General features: G+C 43.9%; 2 protein-coding genes across 14 annotated transcripts in view; both read right to left on the bottom strand.

The window, feature by feature from the left end:
• On the bottom strand, nt 1–1,165 carry MTERF4 (mitochondrial transcription termination factor 4). The gene is made up of 3 exons (XM_005529633.3): nt 829–1,165; nt 580–764; nt 1–499 (listed from the first exon to the last, which is right to left on the bottom strand). Exons 1-3 carry the CDS (start codon nt 1,163–1,165, stop codon nt 143–145), a joined length of 879 nt encoding a protein of 292 aa, XP_005529690.2. The 3' UTR covers nt 1–142.
• Nucleotides 1,166–1,847: 682 nt separating this feature from the next.
• Nucleotides 1,848–14,131, bottom strand: part of PASK (PAS domain containing serine/threonine kinase) — a 17,919-nt gene continuing 5,635 nt past the window's right edge. For 5 of the 13 annotated variants that reach the window (XM_088060897.1, XM_088060903.1, XM_088060904.1 and 2 more), the window contains 11 exons: nt 13,401–13,688; nt 12,951–13,050; nt 11,253–11,427; nt 8,321–9,222; nt 7,504–7,685; nt 6,933–7,100; nt 6,064–6,189; nt 5,363–5,497; nt 3,780–3,979; nt 2,439–2,572; nt 1,848–2,205 (listed from right to left, as the gene is read on the bottom strand). In XM_088060897.1, coding sequence (XP_087917023.1) covers nt 2,042–2,205; nt 2,439–2,572; nt 3,780–3,979; nt 5,363–5,497; nt 6,064–6,189; nt 6,933–7,100; nt 7,504–7,685; nt 8,321–9,222; nt 11,253–11,427; nt 12,951–13,050; nt 13,401–13,688 — 2,574 coding nt within the window. In that variant the 3' untranslated portion in view covers nt 1,848–2,041. The other 8 variants (XM_088060898.1, XM_014258391.2, XR_015773434.1 and 5 more) reach the window with 7 other exon arrangements.

The following is a 14,131-nucleotide window of genomic DNA, read 5'->3' as shown; positions in this document are numbered from 1 at the left end:
TTATATTTGACAGATGGGATTTATTGGTACCCCACCACTCAGGCCCTGCACCCACCCCAGCTTGTGCTGGTGTGGGGTGGGAGCCCAAAGCACCCAGAGAGTGCAACAGCAGGGGAGGGCTCGGGCACCTCGTTGCCGCTCCTCACTCCCAGGCTGTTTTACTTTCATCACTCTCCAAATCATCATCATCATCATCCTCTGTGTATAGTGCGTCCACACCCTCCTCCTCCTTCTTCTCCTCTCGAGCCAGCAGCTTCTTGAAGACCTCATACTCCTCTGGGGTTGAGTAGGCCAGACTGGCCAGGAAGTCTTTCTCTGGGACCTGAAGGATGTCCTTCAGTTTTGGGTTACTAGTTTGGGTCTGCCCTTTGTGTGGGGTCACGTAGAGCCCCCGGCGCTCCAGGAAGATGTGCCGATTCCGGAGCTCGGCAAAGGGCATTTGGAAGAGCCGAGCCTTCACCATCTCCTTCTGCTGGACCCCCATTCTGAAGTAGGCGTACTGCGGGCAGAACGGGGGGTGTCAGGCACAGCCCTATCCCCGTAGCCGGTTTTGGCAGGAAGGTGGGCCCCGGTCCTCACCTGGAACTGGTGATGGAGAGTGCGCGGCTCCTCCAGCAGGACGGTGGGGCAGGTCCGGAGCACTTCCCGCAGCTGCTCCGCCGTGAAAAGGCAGCGCTCCCGCAGCAGCCGCACCGCCGTCTCCAGCCTCTTCCGGGGCACGTGGAAGAGCTGGGGGCAGCGGCTCACCGCCCGCCGCAGCCGGCCTGCGGGCAGCGGGTCAGCGGCGGAGCTCCGGTGTCCCCCCCGAACCCCCGCTCGCCGCCCTACCTCCGTCCAGCCCCAGGCGCCGCAGCTCCTGGGCGCGCTCCCGGAGTCGCACCGTGGGCAGCCGCAACAGCGCCGGGCTCTGCTCCAGCAGGGCCAGGGCGGCCTCGGCGCTCAGTCCGAGCAGCAGCAGCTGCGCCGCCGCCGCCTCCCGGTGCTCGAGGCCGAGCCGGGGCTGCAGCGCCAGGAGCCGTCGGGCCTGCTCCCGGCTGAAGCCCATGGCCCGCAGCGCCGCCGCTTCCCCGCAGCCGCGAGCAGGACACGGCCCGGAGGCGGCGGGGGGCGCCCGGGCTGCCACCAGCGCCCTCCCGGCGCCGCGCAGCCCCAGCAGCCCCGCCATGGCCGCGGTGGGGCCGGGCCAGCCCCGCAGGGCCAGCCCCGCTCCGCCCCGGCCCGACCCCTATCCCGCCCTGGGCAGCGCGGGCGGAGCGAGGGGCGGGGTGGGAGGCCGGAGCTGGAGCGCTCGGGGCACGAACAGCCCCGAACCCTCCGCCCGTAGAGCCCGGCCCCGCTGCTGGAGCTGATAGGGCCGCCGCTCGTCATCCCCGCCGCGGCCAGAGCCGGGGCACGGTGCTGCAGAACGCAGGTGATTCTGATAGCAGAGACCAAAGCTAATTAGTAATTAAGCCGAGTCCTGTTGCTTCTCTGCAGAGCTGCAGCAGCCGGCCAAACTGCTGCTTTTCCCCAGCACTTCCATCCCGGCTGACCTGTACCCCAAAATGTTCCTGTTACCTGTGTCTCGACCAAATTCTCTTTATTTGATCTATTTCTTCTTCCCAATATCTCTGTCTCATCAAAATCGAGGACTATTTTCCTGAATATAGACAGGATGCTGATATTAAAAAAAAAAAAAGGACACTACCAACCTAGCCATCCCACCCAAATCATGCAATTACAGATCTGGTTTTGAGTCTCCTTTGGAGCACACATACTCCAGAAAACCAACAGACATGTAATCATTCATTTATTCATTCACTTTTCAGAAACAGATATAAACTACATATAAAAAGTAAAACCAGGCAATAAAAATACATTCTAAGTTATGAACAATTAAAAAAAAAACATTAAAATCTTTGCCTCACATCTTTGAAACATGCCCTGGGTAAGAACATTAATAAACTGAGAATATGTGGGTATCAGCAGGTAACCTTCCAATGGGACCTATCCTGCTAACAGAGCTCAGACTTTTCTAAGTCATCCCTAGATGAGGAAGCCTTTAGCCTGAGGTCTGAGCTGGCTCAGCAGAGGCAAACACTTCTTCCCAGGTATAATCTGCCAGGTTCACTGGTTGTCGCAGCCAAGGATCCTGTGCCAGCGTGGCCAGAGTCATGCGCTGCTCTGGAAGAGGGTGCAGGAGCCCAGCCATGAGATCCATGAGACCTGGGCAGAAACAGCAGAAGATGGCTCAGGAAGGTTGGGAATGAGAGATATGGTCTATGTTCAAAGAATGACAAATCTCCCAAACTCTGCTGCACTGAGCAGCTTTCCAAATCATCACAGAACACATTAGGGAGCATTTTTTTCAGTCTTCCTCTTTATTTTGGGTGAAAAAACACTGCTTATACTTTCCAAAGAGATCTGCTCCTTTTGAAAAGCAAATGGGAAGAACTCACCTTCTGACACAGGGTGAGGAGGACTCAGGACAGCTGCCAAGGCCTCCTCCAGCTCACAGAAGGGATTCTCCCCAAGCACCAGAGTGTAAAGGGTGATGCCAAGCGACCACATCTCCAGCTCAGGGCCATGGTACCTGTTCAGAGATAATTCAAATTGCAAGTATATAGCTATATGCTAAAGAAAGTGCAAAGGGCATTGACAGCCCTTGTTTCCAATTTTTGTTTTAACATAGGAAGTTTATGAGAATTCTAAAAAGGTCCTCATGTGTTTGAGGACCTTTATCCTTCTCCAGGAAATAAAACCAACCACAGAACAGCTAACCAGTTTCTGTTGATGAGTATGTGTAACATGCACCCAAACTTCCACATATGTAAGCTGGTGACAAGAACTTACCCCTCCACCTTCTTCATCATCAGCCAAAACTGTGAAGTAAATATTTAACTGGAAGAGCAAAAACATCCTCCCAGCCCTTTCAAAACAAAAGTTATTTGGAAATAACTATTAACCATCTCAATTCCATCTGAGAAAACATGCTAGTTCTTTCACACAGTAAGAGGTGGAACTCTCAGGGTAGAGCTGCTTGCTTCACCTTTCAGCTCATTCCCAGCAGGAACTTCCTCTCCTCCTTGCATTGCTTTTTCCCCCACTCCTTTAGGAGAAGCTGCCTGAAGGATCCATGGAAACAGCAGTGAAGCAGGAGCAAGATCCATCCAGGCATGTACAATCACAGCAGTGCCACCCCTGTGTTGGGGAGGCTTCCTTGTGGAGCAGCTATGAGAGCACCAGCTGCTAGGTACAGAGCTCTTGGAGAGGGAAAGAAGAGGGAAAAGAGCCAAGATTTAGGTAGCACATCCAAAACAGCAGCAAGAAAAGAATCCTTGAGTCCCAAGGAGTACAAAAATCAGTGGGGAGATGAACAAGGATCAAACTGCAAAAACAGAGGGAAACATGTAGAAAAAAGCATAGAGAAGATGAGAGTGGGAGGATACAAAGCACAGACATGCAAGAAGGTGCTATCAACAGCAATACTTGCTTACTCCACCTCTCTGAAAGAGCAGCTTTTGCTAGAGAAAGCCTGACAACAGATTTAGAAACAACTTAGTACATATTCAAGCTTTTACAACTTGACTTCTGTCACTAGATTGCCCTACTTTGTACGCAAAAACCTTCACAGTGACTTCTGCCACTGCAGTGCCTTAAATCGAGCTGCAGTTTCCTGTGGTTGGTTACTCTAGCAGCGTTCCAATGGCACAGCAGCTTGGCTTCTCTGTTCCAGCCCTGCCCACATGTTTTTTTTTTGGTGTGATGGCATAAAAATTACTTTTCAGGGGGTGACATACGGTTTGCCAGACAGCACTTCTGGTGAGCAGTATTCAATTGTCCCACAGAAGGTATAAAATAATTTCCCAGGTTCCAGGTAGGCAGCCGAACCAAAGTCCACTAACTTAATTGTGAAATCTTCAGCAATGACAATATTTTCATCCTTGATATCTCTGTGAAGGATGTTCCTACAGTGGAGATACCCAACAGCTGATACAAGCTGGAAGAGACAGAAAGAACTAGGTGTTACTACGCAGAGTCCCTGGAGAGTTGATGTGGCATCATCAACATGATGAGTCACATTTTGGTTTGTTTTGACACTACATAAACAAGATACACATCCTAACTATGGTAACTGGAAATGGCCCCAGGCCTGCCTCTCATCATTGCTGCAGTGCTCTTGGAAGAGACACTTTAAAGAGCCTTTGATGCTTTCACCTCACAGATGTGCAGGAGGAGGGGATGCTGCAGTCAGGATGTGATTGTGAGCATTGGAGCTCACTGCTACAATCCTGCAAGTTACCCTATTTTTATCCCAGCTTCATTTGGAGGGTCCTTTGGTTTCTCCAGAAGGATATTGGTGTGTTCCTTCCATGCTTCAGGATGACGAAGCATTTAAGAACCAAGTTTGGTATAAATAACATAATCACTCCTAAACTCCATTCTTTTTCCTGCATGATTCATGCTTTAATGCCATAATTAAGGATAACATGAGAATGATATCACCTTGGAGATGATCCTGACTCCTACAATGTTTTTAACAAGAAAAGCAGATGGCTGAGGGAGAAAAGTTTCTATTTATAATACAAATCTGCCTCTGCAGAGAAATGCAGCGCAGATATGAGGGAATAATTCAGCCTTACAAACCCCAGGCTAGGTTAAGGATAGGGCTGATCCATCACAAGGCTGAAGAGACACCTTTGGCTTCCATCTTCCATCAGCACCCCAGCTGAGGGCAGAGTGGGCACAGCAAAGGTGTGGGTGGGTTACCACAGCAATTCCTGCACAACCTAGAGCAAGGAATTTACTCCAAAACTCTCCAGGGGAAATTACTTGGGGCATGCTGCTGTGGTTAGCTCACTAAACAAAGGGCAATTCAGCCCTCAGGCAAGCTCCTGACTCAGAGGAAACTACCCTGAGTTACTTTGCATTATGCCACCTAAAATCCAAGATAATGTCTTGATTTAAAGAGCAGAGCCCTTTACTCCTGTAACCAGTCTAAACTAAGCACTGAAGTGAAAATGTGGCCTTTTGTAGGCTTGGGGCAGCTTCCGTGAGTTTTCCTCCTTCCTCAGAGGAAATGTGACTGCAACATGAATGGTATCTGGGTGACAGGGGCTGCGTGCTGTCCTGGTAACAGCTGAGGGGCCATGGCTCCACAGAAAACCCTCACAAGTAAGTTCCTGGAAATGCTTTGTTGTTCCTAAGTAAACTTTAACAAGGTTTCTGGAGGCAGCATTTCAATCAGCCCTAAAGAATGGTGAGGAAATATTGAGCACAACTCCAATTCAGTCCACCAGTTGATTAGCCAGTATTAAGTGACACAGAATCCTGGTTCTTACATTAACCAATTCTCACCTGCATGTAGCAATTCTGCTCTCACCTGTCTGAATATATAACTTGCTAATGGCTCATCCAAGTTGGGCTGATTATCAATAAATGCAAAGAGGTCCAGACCAGATCCATGCTTCTCCATCACCAGTTGGAAGAAGCATTCATTTTCAAATACATCTAGCACCTATAAATAAAAGACCTGTTTAATCATGTGCTTCATCCTCAAAAAAGTAACTTTTTTTTTTTTAACAAACACTGCTCTCCTCTTGGAGATTTAATTGGTGTATATTATAATCTTTAAAGTCTCATTTCACTGAGCACAAATGTTTCATGGAAAGAGTACAGAATTAAAACTGCAAGCAGAATTAAATCCAAGAGGAATTCTCTTTATGAAGAAAAGAAAACAAACAAAAAAAAACCCTCTCCAAAACCAACAACCTCAAAACAAAGAGTATAAAACAAGATGTGCCCAGATTATTTGCTGAACTAGTACATGTTCAGATGTGACATCACACTTCCAAGATATGCATCTTATCTTGAAATAGCTTTTTTTCTGTTAAGAATCACATCTTCAGATCAGTTTGGGGTAAAAGTCTGGAAGCAAGCAACAGTCTGCTGTCACACACCCTCCAAAACAAAGCAGGATGAACAGGCTACTTTCTTTCCTGAAAAGACAGATTCGGTACAGGACACTTCACTCCTGAAGAGGAACACCCACACCCAAACTGCATCAACTCTGAGCCACTGTACCTTAATGATACTGGGGTGCTGCAGCTTCTGCAGGATTGCAATTTCTTGAGTGACCCTCCCCAGGTCAGGATCATCTACCCAGCAGTCCTCCAGCACCCTCTCCTTACAGATGAACTTTACAACAACCTACGTAGACAATAGCATTCAGCATCACCTGCCAAAGCATGGCTTTGAGTGTCAGGTAAGTTGATTTCCAGGAAATCTGCTAGTGCCTCCTATTACTAAAGGCATGGAAGTAACCCAATGTGAATAGCTTATAGTATATTGAAATGTTTAAATTAATTTAGTCCAAAATGATACACATAAATGAAATATATTTATTGCTGCTCTGAATTCCAAAGGCTTTGACAAGCCAGCTGTCTTATCAACCAGTTACAGCACATGGGTGCAGTGGAGGGAAATGAGCACTTAAGATCCATGCAAGGGAAACACCGGAACTTGCCCTCTCAGCACCCAAAATTCTTCTGAAAACGAGGAGGTGCCATAATCTCAACACGTCTACTCCCCATTCTTGAGTCATGGCACAATAAAAATTTTGATGTTTGCTATTATCTTTAGTAATAGAAGACTAAAACCTATAGTTCTGTTAAAATTATTGTCTACTTCTTTCAGCAGGTTCCATTAGCTGCATTCATTAGTTTATTAACCCATTCTGCACCTGTTGTCTCAGGTAACATTTATACACAACATCAATGCAAATGTTTTTCTATCCTGTTTCCATTACTACAGATTTCTGTTTAAACCATGCAAAACCCCAAACTAACAAAAAGAAGCTTTTGACAATGTAATGTTAACAGAATATGAATGCTCTAACCTTTTAGTTTTCATCCTAAATTATTATTGCAATAGAACTACAAGAAATACTTTACCTCCTGGTGATCCTTCTTGCTCCTGGCACTCCAGACAAAGCCAAAAGAGCCTTTGCCAATAAGATTGAGAGTGCTGTAATTTTTTGCATATTCTCCTTCACATGCTCTTAATCCTTCAAGATCTTCAGCTCTTCGGGAGTTGTCAAAAAGCGAAGTTGATCTGATGGCCTAAGTACAGATATGCAGGTTACAACAGCAGCAAAAAATGACCAGCCATAGAATCACATTTACAAAATTAATAAATACTGAAAAAAATATACAGACATGCAAGAATAGATAAAAGGAGTAATCTTTGGTTCTGGTAGTGAGAACTGCACTATTTGAGTATCCTGAAGTTTGGAACTGCATTTTTCAGGCTGGAAAGGCAACTAAAGGAAGCCCCACACCAGAAGAGTTACAAAATAGCAACTGAGATTTTGTCCTAATATATTAAAAAGTGGGGAAAAAAAGAAACAGCAACATCCTCTCCACCAATTCATGTCATTAATTTGAAAAACTTCTTGACTTTAGCTTCAGCTTTACAGTCAAACAAGGAGAGAAACGCTCAATATTCAAAGGTAGGATTTCTTACTTCTCCAAGACTTTTAGTAGAAAGATCAGCAACAGACTGGGGAGAGTTTGCTAGGCTGGCAAACAAATGCTGAGTCTTTGCTACAGCTTCCTTTTGGCTCTGTGAAAGCTCTTTCACCACCCAGACACAGAAAAGTACAGTGGGATCCTGCAGTTCTGCACATTTCACCTCGAAGAGTATGCCTGTAGAAAGAGGTGAGGAAATTAAAATGGTAGAATGTAGCTGCAGTGTTGAACAAGACCGAGGAGGTTTTAGGAGAAAATTCTGAGCTCCTGACAAAAAGTTCCAAATTTGGGGAACACCTGCTCAGTAAAGAATCATCAGAGGGGCTGACAGCAGCACAACTATTCTAGAGGTACCTATCAGCTACTTCCAGAGTTCCCACCTCCAGCAGTGTCCAATTGTGATTTATTCATTTCACACTATTATTCTAGATTACATATTCAACAAGCCACTGGATGCAGCTGAAGGAGTGAATAAAATAAATTCCATTATACAATTTTAATACAATTTACAGTTTTACAGTGGAGTTTGTATTTTCTGTTCAGAAAAAGTTTTCAGGTTCACACTTTTTAATTGTGTTTTGAGAGTATTTCTGACTTCTCAGTGGGGATTAATTTCTTACCAGCTTTGTATTTTATACTACCTCATTTTCTAATACCCTCTGGGTAGACTTAAATACCATTTTTTCTTCTAGATGCTTTTTCCTTCCTCTCCAACTGTGAACTTCTAACCAGAAATGTCTGCATTCTGCAAAAGTGTGTGTGAAAAGGAGCACCCTCATATGAGTTGGGGAAGGAGACAAGGTTTCACTTACTGAGTTGTGAACCATCTCTGTGGCAGCAATTCCCCATGTAGCTGCCTTCCAGAATCCCCCAGGTCAAAGGAGCTGCTGGATTTAGCCTGCCTTCTTGTTTCACTGGGGTTGATGTTACTTTGATCTCCATATTGTGCTGCCTGAGGAACTGGCAGTGTTCTTCAGGCCTACCTTTGCTTTTCAGGGGATTTCTGTTGGAGTTGTCCCCCACAGTTTCTGCAAGGAATTCATGTTTCTCAGGAAATGCTTTGGAGGATTCCTCAGAGTTTTGTAAATGCCTTCTGGTGACTAGCCATCCAGAATCAGCTTCTGTGGCAACACCACTCAGTAGCTGCTTTCCTTGATGAGTGGAAAAGGCATCATTTGTCTCAATTGGCATATTGGAGTCTGCTGCATCAGAGCAACATCCTCCTACAAGAACTGCAGTAACACCTAAAAAATTGTCTGAGTTCCCCTTGACAGTTGAGTTCCCCTTGGTATTCAGTCCCAGTACTTCAAGACCAGAGCAAATACAGTTCCATTCAGATTTTTTCACATCTTCAGAGGTTCTGGCAGTTCCTGATGCAGAAGCACAGCAGCCTGTTTCATTTCCTGAGCAAACATCACAGAGATTATTTCTTTCACATGCAAAGAAGATCGAAGGATCATTTAGCAGACAGTTGCCAAGAACAATGTGCTCAAGGCTCAATGTGGAATGTTTTGCATCACACATCGAGTTTGTTTCTGACACCTGCCCTGGAACCACGTGGCTTTTAAAGTCTTGTCTGCAGTTCAGGGCTGTCCCAGGCCATGGCTCATCCGTTGTTGGTGTTCCAGGTGAATTACAAGTAACTTCAGAAGGCTTCACTGGGTCACAGGATGATGCGTTCAGATGGTCTTCTAGTCTGGAACAAACAGGCAACCTGGCAATAGTTACTGCAGGAGATACTGCACTATGACTGCTTCTCTCTGGAATCTCCAAGTTCTGACCTAAATCCCACTGTCCTGAGTAAGGTGATGTGAGAGATGCTTGCAGAGAACATCTTTTGAGAATTATTTGATCCTGAAGTTTCCACTGTTCTATACTGTGCCACTGCTCTGATTGTGTCAAGCCAGCTTTTGAGATAAGGCTCTCTGGTGGGCTGGGAGCCCATCTGTAGCAAGGCTGACTTCAGTACAAATACTCAAGGTTATCAGTGACATCATGATTACAAAACAAGAAAACCATCCTACTGTATAATATCCATTTAAATATGGTCACTATTTAAAACCTGGACCAATGGTTTTATTTCAAGTTTAAAAGCAAAAGGCAGAAAGCTGTTCGCACAGGCATCCAAAATCCTGGCAAATTTACCAAAGAACAGCAAGTACACTCAAATGGCACTTTTTCCCTACGGATAATTTCCTTCTCTAGCTTAATTTCTAAATATAGATCATAAACCATTTACCAGCAGAAAAAAGCACCTAATACACCATGGAAGGTGTTTTGCCAGTTGATGGGGGGGATGGGGTGGGCACAGACACCAATGGAAAGAATGATCTTATTTTACTATTAATATTGAGGCAACACAGAACTAAAGGGATACATCTGATAAAACAATAAGCTTATTACTCACTCAGCTTCAGCAACAAGCAAAAATAAGCAAAATAAATTTAAAAAAAAATCATTACTTGATGGTGAGGTCTCCAAGTTCACCCAAAAAAAGGGGGCCAGCTTTAGAGACCCAAATAAAACAGTCCAAATAACTTGTTCACCTTTTTGTGCAGAAAACATCTGGTACTAATGACCCACTTCCCAACCAGTCAGGGCCAGGGCTGGGAGGGTTTTGTGTAAAATATTCTACTAACAAGCCTCTAGGGATATCTGTTGGGACAATTTCTTAACATATCTTACACAAAGTTATACAAATGTCTCTACAACAGCAGGTTTGGCATTAAGAACTACTAATATAAATGTTTTGATCATCTATTTTTATCTAAAGAACCTTGATGGTATTAATAGCATCATGCTCAAGATTCATCTTGCAAGGCAATTTGGTGCTTAGGCCTGCTGTTCAGGCCTTAGTACATCATCAGGATGCTTCCAGTCCTGAAAACAAGTTCCCTCATCTGGAACAGGAAATGGATGTCTCCATGTCTCCATCTATCAGGGTTTACTGAAGCCCATGGCACAAGGTATTTTGCAAAGATTTCTATTAATAAAAATGCAGCATAGAAAAACAATGAAGCACAGCACTTACAATCCTTACTTACTTACAAGTATGATACGAGAGATGTAAACCAGAGCACAACAAATGACACGATCAGCTGCTTTAAAAAGCAGCAAGAGCTATGCTGTCATAGTCTATACCTTAAAATGGATAGTCAGTACTAACTGAAGGCTAGAATTGTTAATGTGGAAGGCCTAAAATTTGACTTAAGGTAAGCCATGTGCATTAGATACATACTTCTACAGAATTTCTAACCTTGTAACAGGAGAAAGACCTGGAAATGTACAAGAAAAAATAGCTGGACTTCGGTAATGCATTACCCTGTTTTAATGGATGACCTGACCACTTATGCCAAGCACCAGAAGGAATAATACTCAGAATTCCCCCCAGGTAACCTGATTTCAGTGCAACACCAGCTGGAAGGAGATAAACATCCACTATTTATGATTAGTGAAGATAGAGCCTAATTACCTTCCTAAGTCTGGATGAAATATTTGGTCCCCTTTAAGGCTGGAATTTCTGTAACTTTACAATGGTAGGTTGTGCAGATATAAATAAAAATCTAAGGCAGGGACAGCCCAGCTTGTCTTGCAAACAGCACTCAGATTCTAAAGAAAGCAAAGCATGGAAGGCCCTTGCTACACCTTCCCTTATCAAACAGGTGAAAAAATCAGCTTTTGCTGGTGACTGCCATCACAACTCTTCATTTTCCCAGGTGAAAATGCAGTCTATGAAATGCCTACCTATTAGTGGGGGTGGATGCTGCTTCAGGAGGTGAGGGAGGAGAAAAGAAACTGGTCCCATTTGTTTGTTTATTCTCATCATGTATTAATTTGTCATGTTTGTGTTGTTGCTCCAGTTTCTGCTCTTCATCTCTTGACAGAAGGTGTGCTAAAGATGGAGCCAAGAAGCTGCTCTCTGTACCAAATAGGAAACAAAACCACACCAATTTAAACTTTTATGTTTAGGCTTCAGAGGCTACAGTGATTACAAATAAACTTGGAACTGCCTTGGTCTGTCTTTTTCCTAAGGAATTTAGTATAAAAGGCTTGACTGAGGCAAAACAGTCAAAATACAAGCATTCCACTCTACTTTGAGAAATCACCACATGAAGGAATCTATATGTTTTAGGGCTGCCAAAATTTGCTTTTCTAGCAAAGCTCTTGGGCAGATATTGGTATCATGCCTTAGCTACTTGAATTGAAGTTCAGAGGCCTAAAAAAATGCCAATAATGTAAAAAGACTGAAATTAAAATGATCATACAGCATCAGCATTAAAAAAAAACAAAACAAAACCAAAAAACAAACAAACAAAAAAACCCACCAAACTCAAACCACACATATACAGCCCATTCCAAACCCATGTAATGAAAAGGTTTGGACTGGATGTATGTAACTCACTGAAGCTGTAAGATAAAAAGCATGTTTGAAAGGAGATGAAGTTCTTTCTTTCCCAGTGACAACAAATCAGAAGAAAAACATGAGTTTGGAAGATGAAGTAAACCTAGTATTATTGTTGCAGAAGGTAATGAGTGAACAAATCTAGATGTGAATCTAGAACAATCCTTTAATTAATAATGGCTGAGTGCCAACAATGCTTCCTCACTGAAGAACTGAACTACTCCTAGATTAAAGGAAGCATTTCATCAAACAATTACCTAAGAAATTGTACACTGTCACTAACTCTTCTTTGTTCCAGTGGGGTTCACTGGTTTCAGCACCATTCAGATGTGCATATCTAAGCAAGGAGAAAAAGAAAATAGGGGGGAAAAGGAGACAAAACCTGTCTAAAATGTGATACAGATGAAAGCATTAACTGGCTGGTGTTCTCTGTGTTGGGCAGAGCTAGCTGGAAAAGACAGATATGGAAACATGAGGCTTCTTTGCTTCTGTTTATTGGTGCTGTGTTCAGAGAAGTAAATTTTTGATAATTTCTGATGCAAATTGCATCAGAGGAATATGTCATGCCTCTCTGATTGAAATACAGCAACCATAACATTGAATATTAGCCAGCAGCACAAGCCAAATCATAATATTATATTTTCCCCTTAAAATATTAATCCTAAGTAGCTACAGCTCTGCTGCAATACTGTCACAAAAGCTATATTTTACACATTTTAAAATACCACAGGGTCCTAGCAGGGGAGGGAGAGAAAGTGCTTGTTAAGTACAAAGCATTTTCTATTCTCACTGTAATTTCCAAATTGGATATTCAGTTTTATCTTCTTGGCAACAAAGAGAGAAGCTCAGTCTTAGGTGAACAGTTCTCTTTCTTTACCTGAGGCTATAGTGGGAACCTGATTTAAAAACTGCATGGAGGGGCACTGCTTTTATGAAGAATGTTCTCATGTTTGCAGGTGAACCTCTTATCTCTGCTCGTTTCCCCTTGGTTACAGCAGCCAGAGCCAGATGTATGGCAGGCACTGACACCAGGCACTCACCTTCTGTCCCCGTGAAATCACCCAGAGGAGGTAAAGGCACAGAACAGCCACTGCTTCTTTCCATGTTGTTATAGAAACCAGGGATCAGGAATGTAATGTTCTAAAACAAAGAATGAAACCTTATAAAGCTAAGCCAACTCTTACAGGATCAGGGCAAATGCTGACAACCCATGTCTGTGGACCTGATTCTCATGGACAGCCAGGCAAAAGTGTTCCACGTGACCAGTGCAGAACACAGAACTGTGCTTTGGGCTACTTGAAATCCATAGCAGCTCCTCAGCACCGCAGGTCTCAGCAATTCCAGCACAGGAATTTGCATGTCATCCCACACCTCACTCACTGAACATGTGAAACACAGGGGTTTTGTGATGGCAAGGAGTGTAAAACAGCTTCACAATTCCAGTGGATATGCTGCCACATGTATCAGTCTTCTGGGAGGTATGAACTTACCTTTCCCAGAAGATCTTTCTTCTCATAGCCAAAGAGCATTAAAGCAAGACTATCCATGATGCCACAGATGATTCCACCTGACTGGACAGTGATAAGACCACTGATGGTGGAGAAAACCACAACTGTAGCAGAGTACTGATAGCCTGGGAGGGAGCCTTCTGTCTGTGGAATCTCATCTTTCTGTACTGCTGCTTGATTCTCCTCCAGGTGGCTGACTTCCAGCTTTAAACTGAGAGGAAACATGGTGCCCTCTCTGGATCTGCCTGCAGCTCGCTGGATCCTGAGGTTCTAAATTAAAGCAAAAAAACCCAACTGAAAAAAAAAACCTCAAAGAGAAAACCTCTAACTAACCAAATGTTTTGGGTTTATTGCATTAAAATTACACATTTATTGCATTAAAATTACACAGGAAAGAAGGAACAGGAAAAGAAAAGGAACCGATCTTGTGAATATCAAAATGAACAACACCTGTTTTGCTAAGGATTTGGAATCCAAATAAATAAATAACTAAATAAATATCCTGGAGATGAAGACCAGTCTATGAAGCAGCTTTTCAACAAATTAGGCATTCATAAGCAGGCCTCCTTCAACTCCCTATCTGCCCACTTTCACTGCATTTGCAAGACCTGGGTATTCTTTCACTCCTTATGTGTGACATGATTGAAATGGGCTAAAGAATTCAAAGGAATCTTAAAGAGCTTACAGAAAGAGCACAGTGTCTTACAAAGCTA

This window comes from Pseudopodoces humilis, chromosome 11 (genome assembly GCF_049639895.1).
Source record: "Pseudopodoces humilis isolate 2021_Gansu_Grassland_sample_001 chromosome 11, ASM4963989v1, whole genome shotgun sequence".
In the NCBI taxonomy this organism is placed as follows: Eukaryota; Metazoa; Chordata; class Aves; order Passeriformes; family Paridae; genus Pseudopodoces; species Pseudopodoces humilis.
The sequence above is the reverse complement of the archived record's forward strand: the minus strand, read 5'-3'. Positions and strand labels throughout refer to the sequence as shown.

Coding starts and splice junctions, on each gene's coding strand:
- MTERF4 (XM_005529633.3), bottom strand. CDS start 1,165: ATGGCGGGGCTGCTGGGGCTGCGCGGCGCCGGGAGGGCGCTGGTGGCA. Junction 765..828: donor GCGCCTGGGGCTGGACGGAG/GTAGGGCGGCGA, acceptor CGCTGCCCGCAG/GCCGGCTGCGGCGGGCGGTG. Junction 500..579: donor CTCTCCATCACCAGTTCCAG/GTGAGGACCGGG, acceptor TTCTGCCCGCAG/TACGCCTACTTCAGAATGGG.